The sequence below is a fragment of the Marmota flaviventris genome, chromosome 14, assembly GCF_047511675.1.
Source record: "Marmota flaviventris isolate mMarFla1 chromosome 14, mMarFla1.hap1, whole genome shotgun sequence".
NCBI classification, from domain to species: Eukaryota; Metazoa; Chordata; class Mammalia; order Rodentia; family Sciuridae; genus Marmota; species Marmota flaviventris.
In genome coordinates this window covers 44,842,467-44,858,209 of record NC_092511.1, presented here as the reverse complement: position 1 = coordinate 44,858,209, position 15,743 = coordinate 44,842,467, and the positions used below count along the sequence as shown (strand labels likewise).

The 15,743-nt window shown below is 37.8% G+C and overlaps 2 protein-coding genes and 1 non-coding gene across 9 annotated transcripts in view; 2 read left to right on the top strand and 1 right to left on the bottom strand.

The window, feature by feature from the left end:
* Window positions 1-113: 113 nt before the first annotated feature.
* On the bottom strand, window positions 114-2,556 carry Rps27a (ribosomal protein S27a). Its single transcript, XM_027934427.2, has 6 exons — window positions 2,525-2,556; window positions 2,360-2,424; window positions 1,907-1,961; window positions 1,273-1,358; window positions 936-1,067; window positions 114-301 (listed from the first exon to the last, which is right to left on the bottom strand). The coding sequence occupies exons 2-6, from the start codon at window positions 2,405-2,407 to the stop codon at window positions 152-154; spliced, it is 471 nt and encodes a 156-aa protein (XP_027790228.1). The 5' UTR covers window positions 2,408-2,424; window positions 2,525-2,556; the 3' UTR covers window positions 114-151.
* A 344-nt stretch (window positions 2,557-2,900) lies between these two features.
* Clhc1 (clathrin heavy chain linker domain containing 1) overlaps window positions 2,901-15,743 on the top strand; it is a 33,943-nt gene continuing 21,100 nt past the window's right edge. For 3 of the 7 annotated variants that reach the window (XM_071601577.1, XM_071601573.1, XM_071601579.1), the window contains exons 1-4: window positions 2,901-2,989; window positions 8,787-8,980; window positions 9,754-10,012; window positions 14,461-14,648. In XM_071601577.1, the coding sequence (XP_071457678.1) occupies window positions 9,836-10,012; window positions 14,461-14,648 (365 nt within the window). In that variant the 5' untranslated portion in view covers window positions 2,901-2,989; window positions 8,787-8,980; window positions 9,754-9,835. Of the gene's footprint in view, window positions 2,990-6,523; window positions 6,581-8,786; window positions 8,981-9,753; window positions 10,013-13,943; window positions 14,649-15,743 lie in introns of those variants that run through there. The other 4 variants (XM_071601574.1, XM_071601578.1, XM_071601580.1 and 1 more) reach the window with 4 other exon arrangements.
* Window positions 7,428-7,500, top strand: Trnaa-ugc (transfer RNA alanine (anticodon UGC)). Its single transcript has one exon. It is a non-coding gene; the product is annotated as a tRNA-Ala (tRNA).

Here is a 15,743-nt window from a genome sequence, read left to right as displayed (position 1 = left end):
GACCCAGAACAACTAGGTCAAATAATTCACACGAAGAGGCACATCAAAGAATGATGGGACCATCAATTTGATGCTCAAAAAGTATTCTTTAAATCCGCAAAGAAATTCAACAATTAAATATTAGTTCATGTCTTTTATTATCTCAAATACATTACTTGTCTTCTGGTTTGTTGAAGCAGTAAGTCAGACAACACTTGCCACAATAGTGTCTGTCAAAGTGGCTGGCCATAAAAACTCCTGCACCACATTCATCTGAAGGACACTCACGACGAAGGCGGCTAATTTTGCCATTTTCATCCACCTGAAAAACACAAACTTGCTGTAAGATAATCTTAGAAAACATTTTGGTATTTGATTTCAATGACTCAAAGAATTTAACCTTTCTGGGCTGGGATTGTGGCTCAGTGGCAGAGCACTAACCTCGCACATAAGAGGCGCTGGGTTTGATCCTCAGCACCACATAAAAAAATAAAGGTATTGTGTCCATCTACAACTAAAAAAAATTTTAAAAAGTATTTAACTTTTTAACTCCACAATACTGATGGCTTTTGTGCTTACAAGCTTAAGTACTCTAATTATTACCAATACTACTATAATAAAAGTCATAGGACATTTGTACATTAAAATACAGCTTTGCTTACTGGTAGATGAAGTTAAGTTCTGAATCCAGATCTTACCTCAAATTCAGAACCCCATGGAATAAGCAACTAGGGCAGAACTCCACTATATAAGCACAATCAACTACCAAGCAGAAGACTTCAGAAATTGAGCTTTTCATTTTCAGAATACCTTGTTTAAACCAAATGTAGGCTCATTTAGATATAAGTATATTTAATTCCAATTATTTCATAAGAAAAATGCCAACAAGTTACTGTGAAGACAGTTTACAAATAAACAAGTTTTCTGATATTCTACTCCACATAAAACTGGCTCACCTTATAATATTTCAGGACAGCCAACTTAACCTTCTTTCTCTTATGCTTATTCTTCTTGGGAGTGGTGTAAGACTTCTTCTTTCTTTTCTTAGCACCACCACGAAGCCTCAGCACAAGATGAAGGGTGGATTCCTGTAAACACAGGATGAAACATTTTTATGCTACATTAAGGACAATATCAGGCATCTGCTAATTAATGTGAGAAATGGTAATAGCGCTTCTCAAATGTTAGTGTAGGAATCACCTAAGAATCTACTGCCATTTTCTTTATTTGTATGTGCCCAAATTTCTAATGTAAGACTTATTTTTAAGGAGCCCCTCTTTTCCCGAAACAAACCTTCTGAATGTTGTAGTCAGACAAAGTACGTCCATCTTCTAGTTGCTTACCAGCAAAGATCAGTCTTTGCTGATCAGGAGGAATTCCTAATGCAGAAAACAAAAACCCTCAGTTTAGTTAGCAGAAAAAAGGTATACATGCTCCAGATTTGCAAAATAATCCAGACTCAAATATTTGCTATTTATTTCTGTCACTAAGTCCTTACAGAGCTACACACAATTCTGAAGGTTTACATGTTCGCAAATTTAACCTGTCAATACAAGAATCATTTTACATATCAGAACACAATTAATGCTGGGCACAGGTGGCCCATGCCTGTAATCCCAGTGGCTCAGAAGACTGAAGCAGGAGGATCACATGTTCAAGGCCAGCCTGAGGAACTTAGCAAGGACATGAGCAACTTAGTGAGACCCATCTCAAGAAACCAACCTCACTGAAATTCACACATGCAAAATGTTCTACAGAGCTTCCAATCTAAGTAGCCTGAGTCCATTCTCATTAATATTTGTTATTTGATTCCATTAGTACTTTGTCAATCAGACCTCTTCCCCCCAAGAGCAGATACATTAAATGCTTAACAGGTAGGCCGTGTCTGTACAAGTTAATTTTCGTGAACTTCAAAAATATTACTTGCCTTCCTTATCCTGGATCTTGGCTTTTACATTTTCTATAGTGTCCGAGGGTTCAACCTATGAATTTTAAAATCCAAGTATATTGGTTACACTAGAACGAACATTGACTTAATTCAATCGACAGTTTCCACAGAACAGAACTCAATAAAGCTGACCCGGTGGGCACTCTCCAATGGACGCTACAGATGAGCTCCCTAGCACAGGGTGGCCGGCGGATGCTGGGCCACAACGCGGCCGCCTAGCGACAAGCGTCTCCTTCCTCACCTCAGGCTGGCCAGAGCCACGCGAGAGGTGAAAGGCGCGGCCTTGCTCCGCAAACCAACCTCAATTCAGGGAGAGGTTTCAGAACTCAAATTAGGAGGTATGTCCTAAGGGTTGGAAAGCGGCGCGGGGCCCCCAATTACACCTCACCACCTTATTCAGGCCTCGGTTTCCTCACACCACCTGGCCCGTACCTCGAGTGTAATAGTCTTCCCCGTTAGGGTTTTTACGAAAATCTGCATCTCGGCGGCGGTCCCACCTGAAGCCGAGAATAAGGGAGACACGGGTTAGACCTGGGGATACCGGTTTAGGCGTTTCATAAGCCGCCGACTGGAGGCCGAAGCAGAGCACACACTCACCGCAGATGGCGGATCGGAAAGGAAGAGCGCGGCGCTGGCCCCGAGGTTTCCTGGCCGAAGGTCCCACCCCTTAGGCGACCAAGGCAGATGCCTGGCCGCTGTCACAGCAGCTGTCTAACCCAGTGCCAGAATGGGTCGCGAGACTTCTTTCCTCCTTTCTCTAAGTCTGAGCTTATTTCTCACGTTAGCTTTCAGAATGTAATTAAAATGCTAGATTTTAATAACTTAAAAAAGATGTTTTAAGAAGACTTTTCGCAGGCCGTCGAGGAGACTAAGAGGGTCTTTCAAAGTGGCTAATAAGATTGGAGAAAAGGGAAGTAATGGAAGTGTATTCTGGGAATTGTAGTTTTCTACTGCTTTCCTCTGGTCAGAACTACTTGTCCCAAGATGCAGTTCCACACCCCAGGCTCCCTAGTTACAGTCACTAAGCACTCACTGGAGTCGGGTTAGGAGAAAGGGATTCAGGTAAGGATCCAAGAGGAGGTGAGGCGGAGTAATGGTTTCTGGGAGGGTGGGACTGTGCCGAAAGTAACTAGAAGGAAAGGCTTAAGAGGCGGGAAAGGGGTGTGAGCATGAAAGCATCCTTCTTGCTCTTACTGAGTCGCAGAGGGAGGGAGGGAGAATTAGGCGTCGCCTTTCAGACCTCCAGGGAAAGGGAAAGGGGCAAATCGGAGCGCAGATGAAATTTTCAAAAATGGGGCATCAGTCGTTCTGTAGCCTACTTTCTACCCCCAAGCCTCCTCGCTGGAGGAAGGCTCTGGGCCGGTTATGTCACTCCTCGGTGTGAAAGGATTTAATATGTCGAAAGTTTCTGGAGTTTTACAAATGTAAGAATGGAGTCTTATGCGAAAGAAACGTTCAAATGGTTAGTTGTAGAATTTACAAGTTTGGACGTGGAGAGCATTGGCGAAGGTCCTGATAGGAAAATTTTGGAGTGTGTATAGCAAGTTAGGCTTTTTCTCTACAAACCACAGAATCTTTTCTAATAAATATTCATATTAATTCATATATATATATATATATATATATATATATATATATATATATATATATATAGTTGTGAATAGACACAATACCTGAAAGAACAATAAAGTCTTGCCTTCGGAGAAAAAAATGCCTGTTTATTGAGGCAGCTCTGCATATTTATAGAGCTGGAGGTGGTTTGACAGTTGAAACAGTTTAAAGGGTTTTTTGGCAGCTGGCTTGGGGTGCATTCTAATTGGTAGGTAAGGATCAGGTGAGCCAGCAGGGCTCACCATTGGACAGCAGGATCATGTGAGCCAGCAGAGGTCACCATTGGACAGCAGGATCATGTGAGCCAGCAGGGCTCACCATTGGAGGGCTCTTCTTGGGGGATGGGGAAGTTAGTCTTTGGAGCCTGGGTGAAACCCTGTGCCTCACGCATGCTGGGCAAGCTCACTGCCACTGAGCCCAGCCCTCTAATGTACATTAATGTCATTTTTTTTAAAAACTAGGGATTGAACTCAGGGTTGCTTTACCACTGAGCTACATCCCCAGCCCTTTTAAATTTTTTTTTTTTTTTTTTTTTTTTTATTGTGAGTCAGGGTTTAAGTTTCCTAGGCTGGCCTGGAACTTTGGATTCTTTTGCCTCAGCTGGGACTACTAGGGGCATGACATTGTGTCCAGCTTTAAGAATTTTTTTCAGGGGCTGGGGATGTGGCTCAAGTTGTTAGCGCGCTTGCCTGGCGTGCGTGCGGCTCCAGGTTCGATCCTCAGCACCACATACAAACAAGGATGTTGTGTCCGCTGAAAACTAAAAAATAAATAAATATTAAAAATTTTCTCTCTAAAAAAGAAAAAAGAAATTTTTTCAGTACTCAGAGTCCCTACTTAGGGTCTTGTCTCTAGTGTTGGACAAACACTCTACCACTGAGCTACACCCCCAGGATTTTTTAGTCTGTGTCACTAAGTTTGAGAGTGGCATCTTCCTTCCTCTTTATGTCTTATCTCTTTATCTCCCCATCCCTAATTTGTACTTCCTGTATTTTCTCCTACAGGAGTTCCTTACCAAACTGGTTACTTATCTCTACTCTTTTCCCCTTTCTAACCCACATCTGTACCCTCAAAAATATTCATTCTAGAAAGTAAAAATGATTGTCATTGCTTTACTTCAAAGGGTCACCTTCCCTATAAAATCCAAATTCTTGAGTATGATATCAGCCTCTGCCTTTTTTATAATCTTATCTGCTAAACCCATCGCTCACTTCACATTTTAGTAACATTGAATTGATTGAAGTTACTGACTTATGCTGTCTAATGGCTTTGGCACTTGTGAAGAACTCATTCTTTTCTTCTTCATGGAATATTCCTCATCTAATTGGTAGGTAAGGATCAGGTGAGCCAGCAGGGCTCACCATTGGACAGCAGGATCATGTGAGCCAGCAGAGGTCACCATTGGACAGCAGGATCATGTGAGCCAGCAACTAGTCTCCACTTTTACAACAGAACTCTCAAAGACTTGTTTATACTCATTATCTTCAGTTTTTCTCTTCATTGTTGCTTCTGTCAGGCTTTTGCCCCACCATTCTGGTGGAGTAGCTCTTGTAATAGGCACTTGTGTATTCCATGTTGCTAAGCTAGTCATTTCATCTTCTTTGATGTAAGCAACATTTGACACAGTTGATCACTTCCTCTATCTTTAAAACATTTTCTTCACCTGACTTCAGGGTATCTCTTAACACTTTTACTGTACTAAAAGCTCTTTTCCGGGGTCTTATTTTTCACCCATGAGACCTCTTTTAATCCATGAGACCTCTAGACTTAGAGCACCCCAGTCTATAAATCTCTCCTTTATTTATATTTCCTAAGTTATCTCATTCTAATAACTTTTTAATACCATTTATATGCAGAAGACTCATAAATTGTCACTCAGACCATTTCCCAGAGCTTCTGATTCACATATCTAGATATGTATTCAGCCTCTGTAAAAGACAAGTCACAGACTCCTGATCTCAGGAAATTGCACTTCCCATCTCTATATATGGCAGTTCTCATTTTCCCATTTGCTAAGGCCAGAAATTGTATGGTCATCCCTGACTGCTCTTTTATACCCCACATTTAATCCTGTAAGGAAATCTTGGCTTTGTTTTCAGTATATGTACAGAACACTTCTAAAAATACTTCTAGCTTTGACTCTTTTATCCCAATTATCTATTCTTCACAGAGCAGCCCCAGCAATTTAAATGAAAGTCAGCTGTCATTTTTAATTTAAAATGTAAATCAGCTGCTATTCTTTTGTTTTCTATCTCACCCAGAGCAAAGTCTAAATTCCTATAAGTGAGACTATTGCTCCAGCACAGGAACAAGTGAAGGCCACAATCCAGCTCAGTATTCCTCTTGCCAAAACTGCCCAGAGAAAGGGGCACCAAATCAACTGGTAGTAGTCCTGTCTTCGTGGCCCTGTATCCTGCAAGATGTGACAGCTACCTCAGACCTTAACTCTTCTCTCCCTTTCTCTCTTCAAGTCCCGCAGGCCTCTTGTTCCTTAAATATACTGTCCCACCTTGAGACCTTTGGATTTACTATTCTGTACCTCAACCACTTCTAGGAATCTGCATGACATGTTTTCTGAAATGTCACCTAGTCAGTGAAGGTTTTCCTCTTTCTTGACCCTGTCTTACATAAAATAACACCCTCCCAGCTTCTGTACTCTATCCCCCATAATGTCTTATTTTTCTTCATACAATTTGCCGCATCTGTCATATATTTTCACTTATATGTTGTCTGTCTCTACTTGAATGTAATTTTTGAGAGGTTAGGGATTTTGTTTTAGTCAGTTTGGTATCTCCAGTGCCTAGAATAGTGACAGATGCCCTCAGTATTTATTGAAGAAGTAAGTATAGCACAACTTAAGCATTACCCTATATTGTTCCACTGGATGTTCTCTACTTAATGTTCTCTCCTCTCTCACAGGTTAGTGAAATGCTCTGTGGGCATCTGTAGTCCAGTGTACTCTGCTCATTGCTTCACACTGCCTTCTCTGCTCTGTAGCAGTGGCTCATTTACTAGACCCAACAGACTTGATTGGGAATCCAGGTGACTTGTTTTTAAAAACAAGTGAATGGCAATCTTAGTTGATATATGTAATTCAGTGACATTTTGAATATGCTAAGGAATAAATAATTTAACTGTTTCCTGGTTTGAGGCCACCATAAGTCAGTTGTCTTCTGGGACAAGATTTTGTTTGCTGATTCAGCAAATATTTGTTGAATACCCACTCTGCCAGGGACTACTATGTACTGGAGTGCACATGGGTGGAGGAGGGGTAATGGGGATGAGAACATTTTGGTTCCAGATCTTGTCAAATTTACATCCTAACGGGAGAGGCAGAGAATATAAACAGAAACTGTACAAAACAGTGTAATAATTCTGTGACAAGGGAAGTGCATAGTACTATAGGAGAACAATGGCAATGGCGCTGACCATTGAGGGAATTCGGGGCAGCTTTCCTGAAACCATGTAGGCTGAGATCTGGAGAACAAGTGATGCAGTGTGTGTGTGTGTGTGTGTGTGTGTGTGTGTGTGTGTGTGTGTGAGAGAGAGAATTTTTGGGGGGAAAGGGGAACATGAGTGTGAGATGAGAGTTGCAGGAAGGGAGAAATATACAAGATCCTAAGGTAAAAGGGCAAATTCATAGGGGTGAGGATAGAATGGTATGGGGAGAAGGATAAGAACATGAAAAGGGTAGATTTTATCAGAGAGAAAAAGAGTCATTGGTTCCTAAAGGGCATTAATAGGTCAAGTAAAGGAATTTGAATTTTATCATAAGGGTTATAGGAAGCCACTGGTATTCTGATTTGACCATCTGTTCCCTGGTGATTAAATCCATTCCTTCCTCCTTTGATTTTTATCTTTTACTATTTAAAATTACATTGTTGGGGCTGGGGATATAGCTCAGTTGGTAGAGTGCTTGCCTTGCATGCACAAGGCCCTGGGTTCAATCCCCAGCACCCCCCCACACACAAAAAAATCAAACAAACAAACAAAAAAAAACCATTGTTTTTAGTGTGTCTCCCCTACTACATCTTAAGCTCCAAGGAACCAGTGGCGTTATCTTATTTATTGCTGAATTTCTAGCTGTGAAATATTATTTGGTGCTTAGTAGACAATAAATACTGGCTCAAGGAATGAATAAAAATTCACTGATTTTTTTTTCATTTAAGAAAACTGTTTATCCATTTATGGGTTATTACGTTGTTGTAGTTTAAATTGACTTTTTGTTATCTAGTTCATCAGTATAAGATTAATTTGGTCTCTTAAACTTCAAAATTATTTTGGTTGTCTCTTCTTTTTTTTATGACCTATAGTTATATAGGTTTTATAGTTATATAGTTTCTATAGTTGTATAGAAAATAATAGATATGTTATTTCAGATAACCAGATGTCAATTTGATTGCCAAAACATCATACAATTGGTTTAGACATTTATTCATTACAGCATTATTTATAATAGTGAAATTATCCAAAATTAGGGGGATGGTTAAACAAATTATAAAATATCATACTATGAAATACTTTGCAATCTTTAGAACTTATGTGTTGAAAACAACAAAATAGAAAGTGCTTTTAATATTAAGTGAAAAGGGCTGTGGTTGAGGCTCAGTGGTAGAGCGTTTGCCAAGCATGTGTGAGACGTTGGGTTCAAGCCTCAGCACCACATATAAATAAATAAAATAAAGGTGTTGTGTCCATCTACAAGTAAAAGAATTAAAAAAATAAGTGAAAAAATTAGAATACACAACTGAATATAGAATTTGAACCCAATGCTTATAAAGATTGGTAGGAAATATAATGATTATCTTTGGGTAATAGGATTCTGGATGGTTTTTGTTTTCTTCAATAGTTTTCTTTGGTTTATATTTTCAGATTTTATTCCATGGATATATATTCCTGTAATTGGGAGAAAAGTTAAAATGTTTTTCTTTGCCAGACAAAGCCAACCAATTGTTCTGTCTGACGTTTAATACAATGACAGTATGGTTTTTTTGTTTGCTTTGGTGCTGGGGGTTGAACCCAGGGCCCTGCACATGCTAAACACAAATTCATGAATTTTACCACTGAGCTACAACCCCAGCCTACTCAATGGGTTAATGTGAGTGAATTTTAGGAATCACCTTCTGTATCCAATTTCAGTTGAATAATGATTCTTTGCCAAAAGCATTGTAAAAAGCTGTTTGAAAACTGTACTCCCCAAAGTACTGTTATCTTTGACATTATTGATGGATAGATTTTTTTTTTCCAGTGCTGAAGATCAAACCCACATGTGAGACAAAGGTTCTGCTGCTGAGCCCTATCCCCAGCCTTGATGGATGGATTTTAACAGAAGACCTGCCTCTTACTTTTCAGTTAGCACCTTTGTATCAAGGATGCGAATCATTATAAAATCTATTATAAAAATTAATTTTTCATAGGTACTGTATGCTGTGACTGGGCCAGGTAGGCACTTGGGTAGGGGAATATCTGACCTTTTTTAAATTTTTTAGTTGTAGATGGACACAATATCTTTATTTATTTTTATTTATTTTATGTTGTGCTGAGGATCGAACCCAGAGCCTCACATATGCAAGGCAAGCGCTCTACCACTAAGCTACAACCCCAGCCCTATCTGACCTTATTTGTGTCATCAAGAGACTTACTAACTCGTTTTTCCATATGAAACAAATAAAATATTAAACTTTCATTTGAGTTTTCTAGCTGCCTGAAGTATCCTTATAATTATTAAAGTGTGATCTAAAAATAAATTGAGAGCTGGAGTATAGCTCAGTGGTAGAACACTTGTCTAGCCTGTGCAAGGCTCTGAGTTTGAAACCCAGCACTGAAAAAAAAAAAAATAAAGAAAAAGAAAGTGTTGCGTTAAACCATTTATTATATGATACATATGAGGAGTTGTGCTTGGTTAATAAAGGAAGAGCTCCTAATTAACTAGTATTTGGTATTTCTATCCCAGAGATATCTACATGGCCTAGAATAGCATAGATCTTTTTTTTTCTTTTTTCTTTTGTGCTGGTGCTTAAATCCAGGGCCTTGCACATGCTAGCAAGCACTCTACTACTGAATTACACCCTACTCTGTAGCATAGACCTTTTAATTTATAGATTGAAATATTTTTCTTAAAAACAGATCAATGGGAATTTTTCTGATGTTTTAGATTAATATTCAATTTATAATTTTTAAGCCTTTAGATTAATTGATGGTCTTTTTTCTTTCAGGATTATCAAAGTTTTGGCTTTGTTACAAAAGCAGTTCAAGATTTCACTTTTCTTTGGTGACTAAGTGTGCAGATTGTGACTTATGTCCATCCAAGAAATACATAAACATGCAGTTCTTCCTCCTATCATTAGTAGATGTGACAAGGAATTTTTGGAACGTACGCAAAGATACATAATTACAGAAATTGAAAGAGTGGGCTGTAATGAGGAAGGACCTGCTGATGAATATTACATCATATACCAAAATGTTTTTAATAAGGTATCTTAATGCTCTTAAGGCAATGAAGTTTTCATGAGAGTAGAAATGTCCTACCTTGATAATTGCCTTAAAAATACCACTGCTTGTTTGACCTCATTCTTTTTGTTGGTTTTTAGAAGTTCAACTGGTTTGTCAGAAAGGGATGAATGAGGAAAATGCAATGCTGGATTTACATTACTTATTAATGAATGTTTTAGTTATTTTAACTTAACAGGTTGTTTTTTCTCTTCTCATAATCATTTTGATCTCTCTATCTAACTTGTTAGGAATTGGGTTTTAATCAAGAGCTTGCTAGTTCCTTACTGTTTTGGGTTTGTTTGTGATATCATTAAATGTTGGTTCAAATTTGATTTAGCATATTAATTGAGACCTTTTGAGCTTGGCATGGTGGCATATACCTATAGCCCAGATACTTAGGGAGCTGAGGCTGGAGAATCCCTTGAGGCAGGAATTTGAGGCCCTCCTTGGTAACATAGCACCCAGACTCTAAATAAATAGGCAAACAAATAAAATACTTGATATAAAAACATGATACCGCTTGTAGTTAGTGGTCTTATACGCATGAGCAAGAGATTTGACTGGACTTAACACTGGAAATAATAGAGATTAGATTAAAAAATGTTATGACTTTATATAACATTTGATTTAGTTCCTTGAGATTTTAGAAATAATTGTTTTTCCTTATAAACATTAACTCTCCCTTGGAAGGTACCCTGACAGAAATCAGCATCCTTTCATCTTTGCCTAAAGGAAGTGCTTACCTTAAGTTTCTTGGTTTCTGGGTAAAATAGCTACAGGCAAAATAGGAACCCTGTGTTTTGCTTAATTTTTAAATGTTAGTACACTATGAGTCAATTATTTCTCCTCTAAACAAAAACCTAGTGCCTCACTTTACAGAAAAGTGAGCCCTAAGTAGTGATATATACCTAACAGTGGAATTAAGAAACTTGATACATATGTATGAGAGTATAGAGAGTTTTTTTCCCCTTCCCTTTAAATCATACAGAACATCTCTCCCTTAGAACTGCTTAAGATTATCTTCATTGTATGTGTTGTCTGTATGTTGTATCTAATGTGTTCATTGTATGTTGGTCTTTTAGTTGGTGATTAAGAAATATACTGGGTCAATGTTTTAAATAAAGGTATTATCTTGACTAGGTTTCATAAATATAAGTCACGCTAAGACTCTATTTGTGTGAAATCAGCAAAGAAAAGTTGTGTGACCTACTTATCTTTGCATGCCCAAATGATAACACTTTGTCAGAATTTTTGTCATCTGAAGAGCAGTCTGTTCTAAATTAGTATAGTTAAAATGAAATAATTTTGGAATTGGTGTTGATAAATGTTATTATTATTATTATTATTATTATTATCATCATCATCATCATCATCCTCCTCCTTTTTTTTTTTTATACTGGAGATTGAACCCAGGAGGTCTTCACTACTCAATTACATCCCCAGCCCTTTTTATTTTTTATTTTGAGACAGGGTCTCCTAAGTTGCTTAGGGCCTCCTTAAATTGCTGAGGCTGGCCTTGAACTTGTGATCCTCCTGCCTCAGCCTCCAGAGTTGCTGGAGTTACAGGTGTGCACAATCATGCCTAATGGTAAATTTAATTCTTAGAAAAGCAGATGTGATTAATTAAAAAACATTATCTATATCTGTAGTTGATGCCCCCTTTCTTTCTGTTTTTCAAGATTTCCATCTAGATTGCACATTATAATTAAAATTTGTACATTTATTTATTTTGTAAAGAATCTGTTTTTCAAGACTGAGAGGCAATTCTGAAATGGAAATCATTTGATCCTTTTAGGAGAATAGAGAAACTTTTTTCCTAGCTTCTCTTTGATTTTCACATTATTCCAGCACATTTGATGATAGATGACTTGATTTGATTGATTTGGATGATTTGGTTGCCTCCCCCAGTTCTTTCTCTCTTGGAAGGATCTGATGGACAGAAGATAAAAAATATCAGCTTGCATCTCAGGTTCTTGGAATTGGAGAACAAATACCAAATTATATTTAAAATGATTTGACTTAGAGAATCAAACCTGAATCAAAGCAGAGAGGACCTGATATATATATATTTTCATATTCTTAGTTTTCAATGGACTTTATTTTATTTATTTATATGTGGTGCTGAGAATTGAACCCAGTGCCTCAAACATGCTAGGCAAGTGCTCTGCCACTGAGCCACAACCCAGCCCCTGAGATGCGTATATTAAGAATTGGGGTTAGATGTAGAATGAGTCAGAGGCCTAAGAAACAAGACACAAGCTAGAAGAGGGAATTTCTATAGAAATGGGTGTCTTATGGAGGTACTGGACTCTAGAAAATGACTAGACTTTTGTGTTCCTGATAGTGTGTTGAACAAATAGTTCAGATCCATGTGTAGGAACAGAGACAGAATGAATGCCATTCTTTTTCTCCCTCCGATCCCTGTAGCAAGTAAGTATAGTTGTGATTTTCTTGGGTTTAATGGAAATCTTAATAACAAAGTCTCAAAAGTTTAATTCCTGCAGAGGCCATAATGATGATATAAAGAGTTAAGTGACTAGTTCTGAGAGAATTTTTACTGTTGTAAAATGAAGAATCAACTCAGTCTAAAGGTCCAGCTATTATTGCCATTAAGGAATGTGGGTTCCATGCTGGTAGACTTTTCAGAGTTTTCAAGAGGAGCTGAAAATATTATTGGGGGTGAAATTTTTTTAACTTAAAGCTGTTTTGTGGATCAGGCAAAATTTCCACCTGTTTTCTATTAGTGGCATGCCAGTTTGCATCTTCTACTTTAAAGCATTTTCTGTGCATTCTCATAGATATCATGGGTGGTTCTTCTGAAACCTGTTTCTTCTAGCAAACTGACAGAAAATCTGATCTTGGTATCACTATAGTTCTGTTATCTACTCATTAATGTATATGAGTTGTGCTGCATTGTTGGAGCACATCACAGGGCTTCATGAAGTAGAGGATGATAGGAGCAGCAGGGTACTTAATTTGGATTCTCATAGATTGTTCCTCTATTCTATTATTGACCCCTATTCTAATTAAGGTAAACAATTTGGTCATGTCCAAAAGAGACAAGTACCTATCTCCTACTCAAGTGATTTCTCCTCCTTCTTGCCACTGATTTATTCTCTCTTTATTTTATTTCTTGATCAACTGAAAATCTTCCTGGATAACTTTTTCTAGATTGACTAGCTAAAGAAAACTACTGGGGGATACTAGAGTCTAGAATGTAGCAGGGATAGAAAGCATAATTGCAGGCTTCAGAGAAAGTTTTGAGCAAATCATTTCTATTCCCTGTACACATCAGTACTTTCTCAAATCCTCATGAGCAAAATTTGGAAACCATAATTATTTATAATTTTTCTGTTTTTTTCCTAGCTTATTTAAAAGTATTTTTGATTATTTTTGCATGGGTAATGTACAAGATTAAGAAAAAAGAAAATTGGTAAAGGAAAAAACCTAGTACATGGAAGGTTGGTCCTTCTCATCTCACACCCTTCCGTTCTCAGCAGGTGCCCACTATTTCTTCGGTTATCCTTTCTTAAGTTATTTGTTATTTTCTTCAGTTATCTTTCCTGAGATAGTCTTTACTTAAACACCACTGGAAACCATGACTATGTAGTGATGAGGGTTTTTTAAAGTTGCATTTGACACCTTGAGAATAGACATGCATTAGGAATTTGCCGCAGTCTGGCTGGGCACAATTCACAAGCCACTTGTCAAACAGGAAGGAACTTTATTTTTTGAATGCAAGCCGCACTACCCCAGTGCTCCAGGAATTCCCCAAGAGCCCACCGGCTCTTCTGGTGAGCACCTCAACCACTCTTGAGGCAGATTGGCTGGGTCGCATGGGCGGAGCCAAAAGAGTCCCCCAATGAGCAGCTCCGTGGTCTGAAAGGGCGGGGAAACAGCCCAATGAGCATAACCGCAGAGGAGCCAATCAGCTGGAAGTTTGCTGGGGCTGCAGTGAGCCAATCAGCTGGAAGTTTGCTGGGGCCTCTTCGCCTGCGGCTCTCAACATCAATTCAGAGTATTGATTAGCCAGTAGGTAAAGGGAATTCAGGATTTTAAGGTCTTAAATGAAGGAACTAAGAGAAGATATGTGATTAAAGGATTGAGAATTGGAAAAATTTAACCTGGTATTAGATTCAACTGACATAATATATGGTATGCGTTTATAACAGGTAAAACAGAAATAGTCTTTTTTCTCCTCTCTCTGGTACTTAAGATCAGTCTCCACTGTAATGATCCATAAGGAGTATATGTTCAATAAATATTGTCTTTAGTGCCCAGTCATGTATGAGCTTTCTGTAAAGTTTTTAGATTTGTAATTGTTAATCATGTTTCATTTAAGAAATAATCTTAATGCTATTTGTAAGGCTTTTGACTTGTAGTCTTCTAGAAAAAATTTCAGTATCATGGGCAGAAATATCATATTTCAGGTAATAGACTATGTCACTGCATACAAATCCATTCTTACTTCAATCAAAAAAGAATATGATGCCTTTATTGAGACACTAAAGAAAGACCGAAGAATTACATTTTTTCTTCATGGAAAACTTAAAGTTTGGGCAGCAGAGCCCACAGTTTTGGTATATCATCAGAGAAGAGCTATCCAGCTTGAAGCAAAGTAAGTATATTAGTAGCTAGCCCAAAAGGTGATAATTGTTTCTATACTATAATAACCAGCCAATATAACTTTAGCCAAAGATTATTAGTCTTTTAAATTTCATTTTAATTTTAAAAGCTGGGTTTTTATGCTTTCCTCTCCTATTAATTATATTTTTTACATGTTTCAAGTAGGAGTATTAATTTTGTTTGAGAACTTTGTGAAAACCAGAGGTACACTGTGTTTTCATAAAATTGGGGATGCAAAAAATGATTCTCTAAGTAATTTCTTGCATGAAAAAAAATTTTAATTAATTTATTTATTCATGGAATAGCTTTTTATTTTTTATTTAATTAATTTTTTATTTGTATGTGACAGCAGAATGCACTACAATTCTTATTACACATATAGAGCACAATTTTTCATATCTCTGGTTGTATACAAAGTATATTCCCACCAATTCATGTCTTCATACCTGTACTTTGGATAACAATGTCCATCACAATTCCACCATCATTTCTAACCCCATGCCCCATCCCTTTCCCTCCCACCTCTCTGCCCTATCTGGAGTTGTTTTACTTCTCCCATGATCCCTCTCCCTACCCCACTATGATCAGCCTCCTTATATCAGAGAAAACATTTGGCATTTGTTTTTTTGGGATTGGCTAACTTCACTTTGCATTATCTTCTCTAACTCCATCCATTTACCTGCAAATGCCATGATTTTATTCTCTTTTATTGCTGAGTGATATTCCATTGTGTATATATGCCACATTTTTTTAATCCATTCATCTATTCAAGGGTATCTAAGTTGGTTCCACAGTTTATCTATTGTGAATTGTGCTGCTATATATTTGATGTGGCTGTGTAGTATGCTGTTTTTAAGTCCTTTGGGTATAGACCAAGGAGAGGGATAGCAGGGTCAAATGGTGGCTCCATTCCCAGTTTTCCAAGAAATCTCCATACTACTTTCCATATTGGCTGCACCAATTTGCAGTCCCACCAGCAGTGATTTGATAGTACAATTTCATGATTATTTCTGAATTAGAGCTTAATCTTGTAATGTACAAAAGTAAGTAACCTACTAGAGTGGAGAAAATACTCTTGTTGAGTAGT

What these genes read in the sequence shown, in the direction of transcription:
- Rps27a (XM_027934427.2), bottom strand. Translation starts at nt 2,407, where the DNA reads ATGCAGATTTTCGTAAAAACCCTAACGGGGAAGACTATTACACTCGAG. An exon ending in GGAAGACTATTACACTCGAG is followed by an intron (nt 1,962 to 2,359) that starts GTACGGGCCAGG and finishes TAAAATTCATAG; the next exon opens with GTTGAACCCTCGGACACTAT. An exon ending in CTGACTACAACATTCAGAAG is followed by an intron (nt 1,068 to 1,272) that starts GTTTGTTTCGGG and finishes CTGTGTTTACAG; the next exon opens with GAATCCACCCTTCATCTTGT.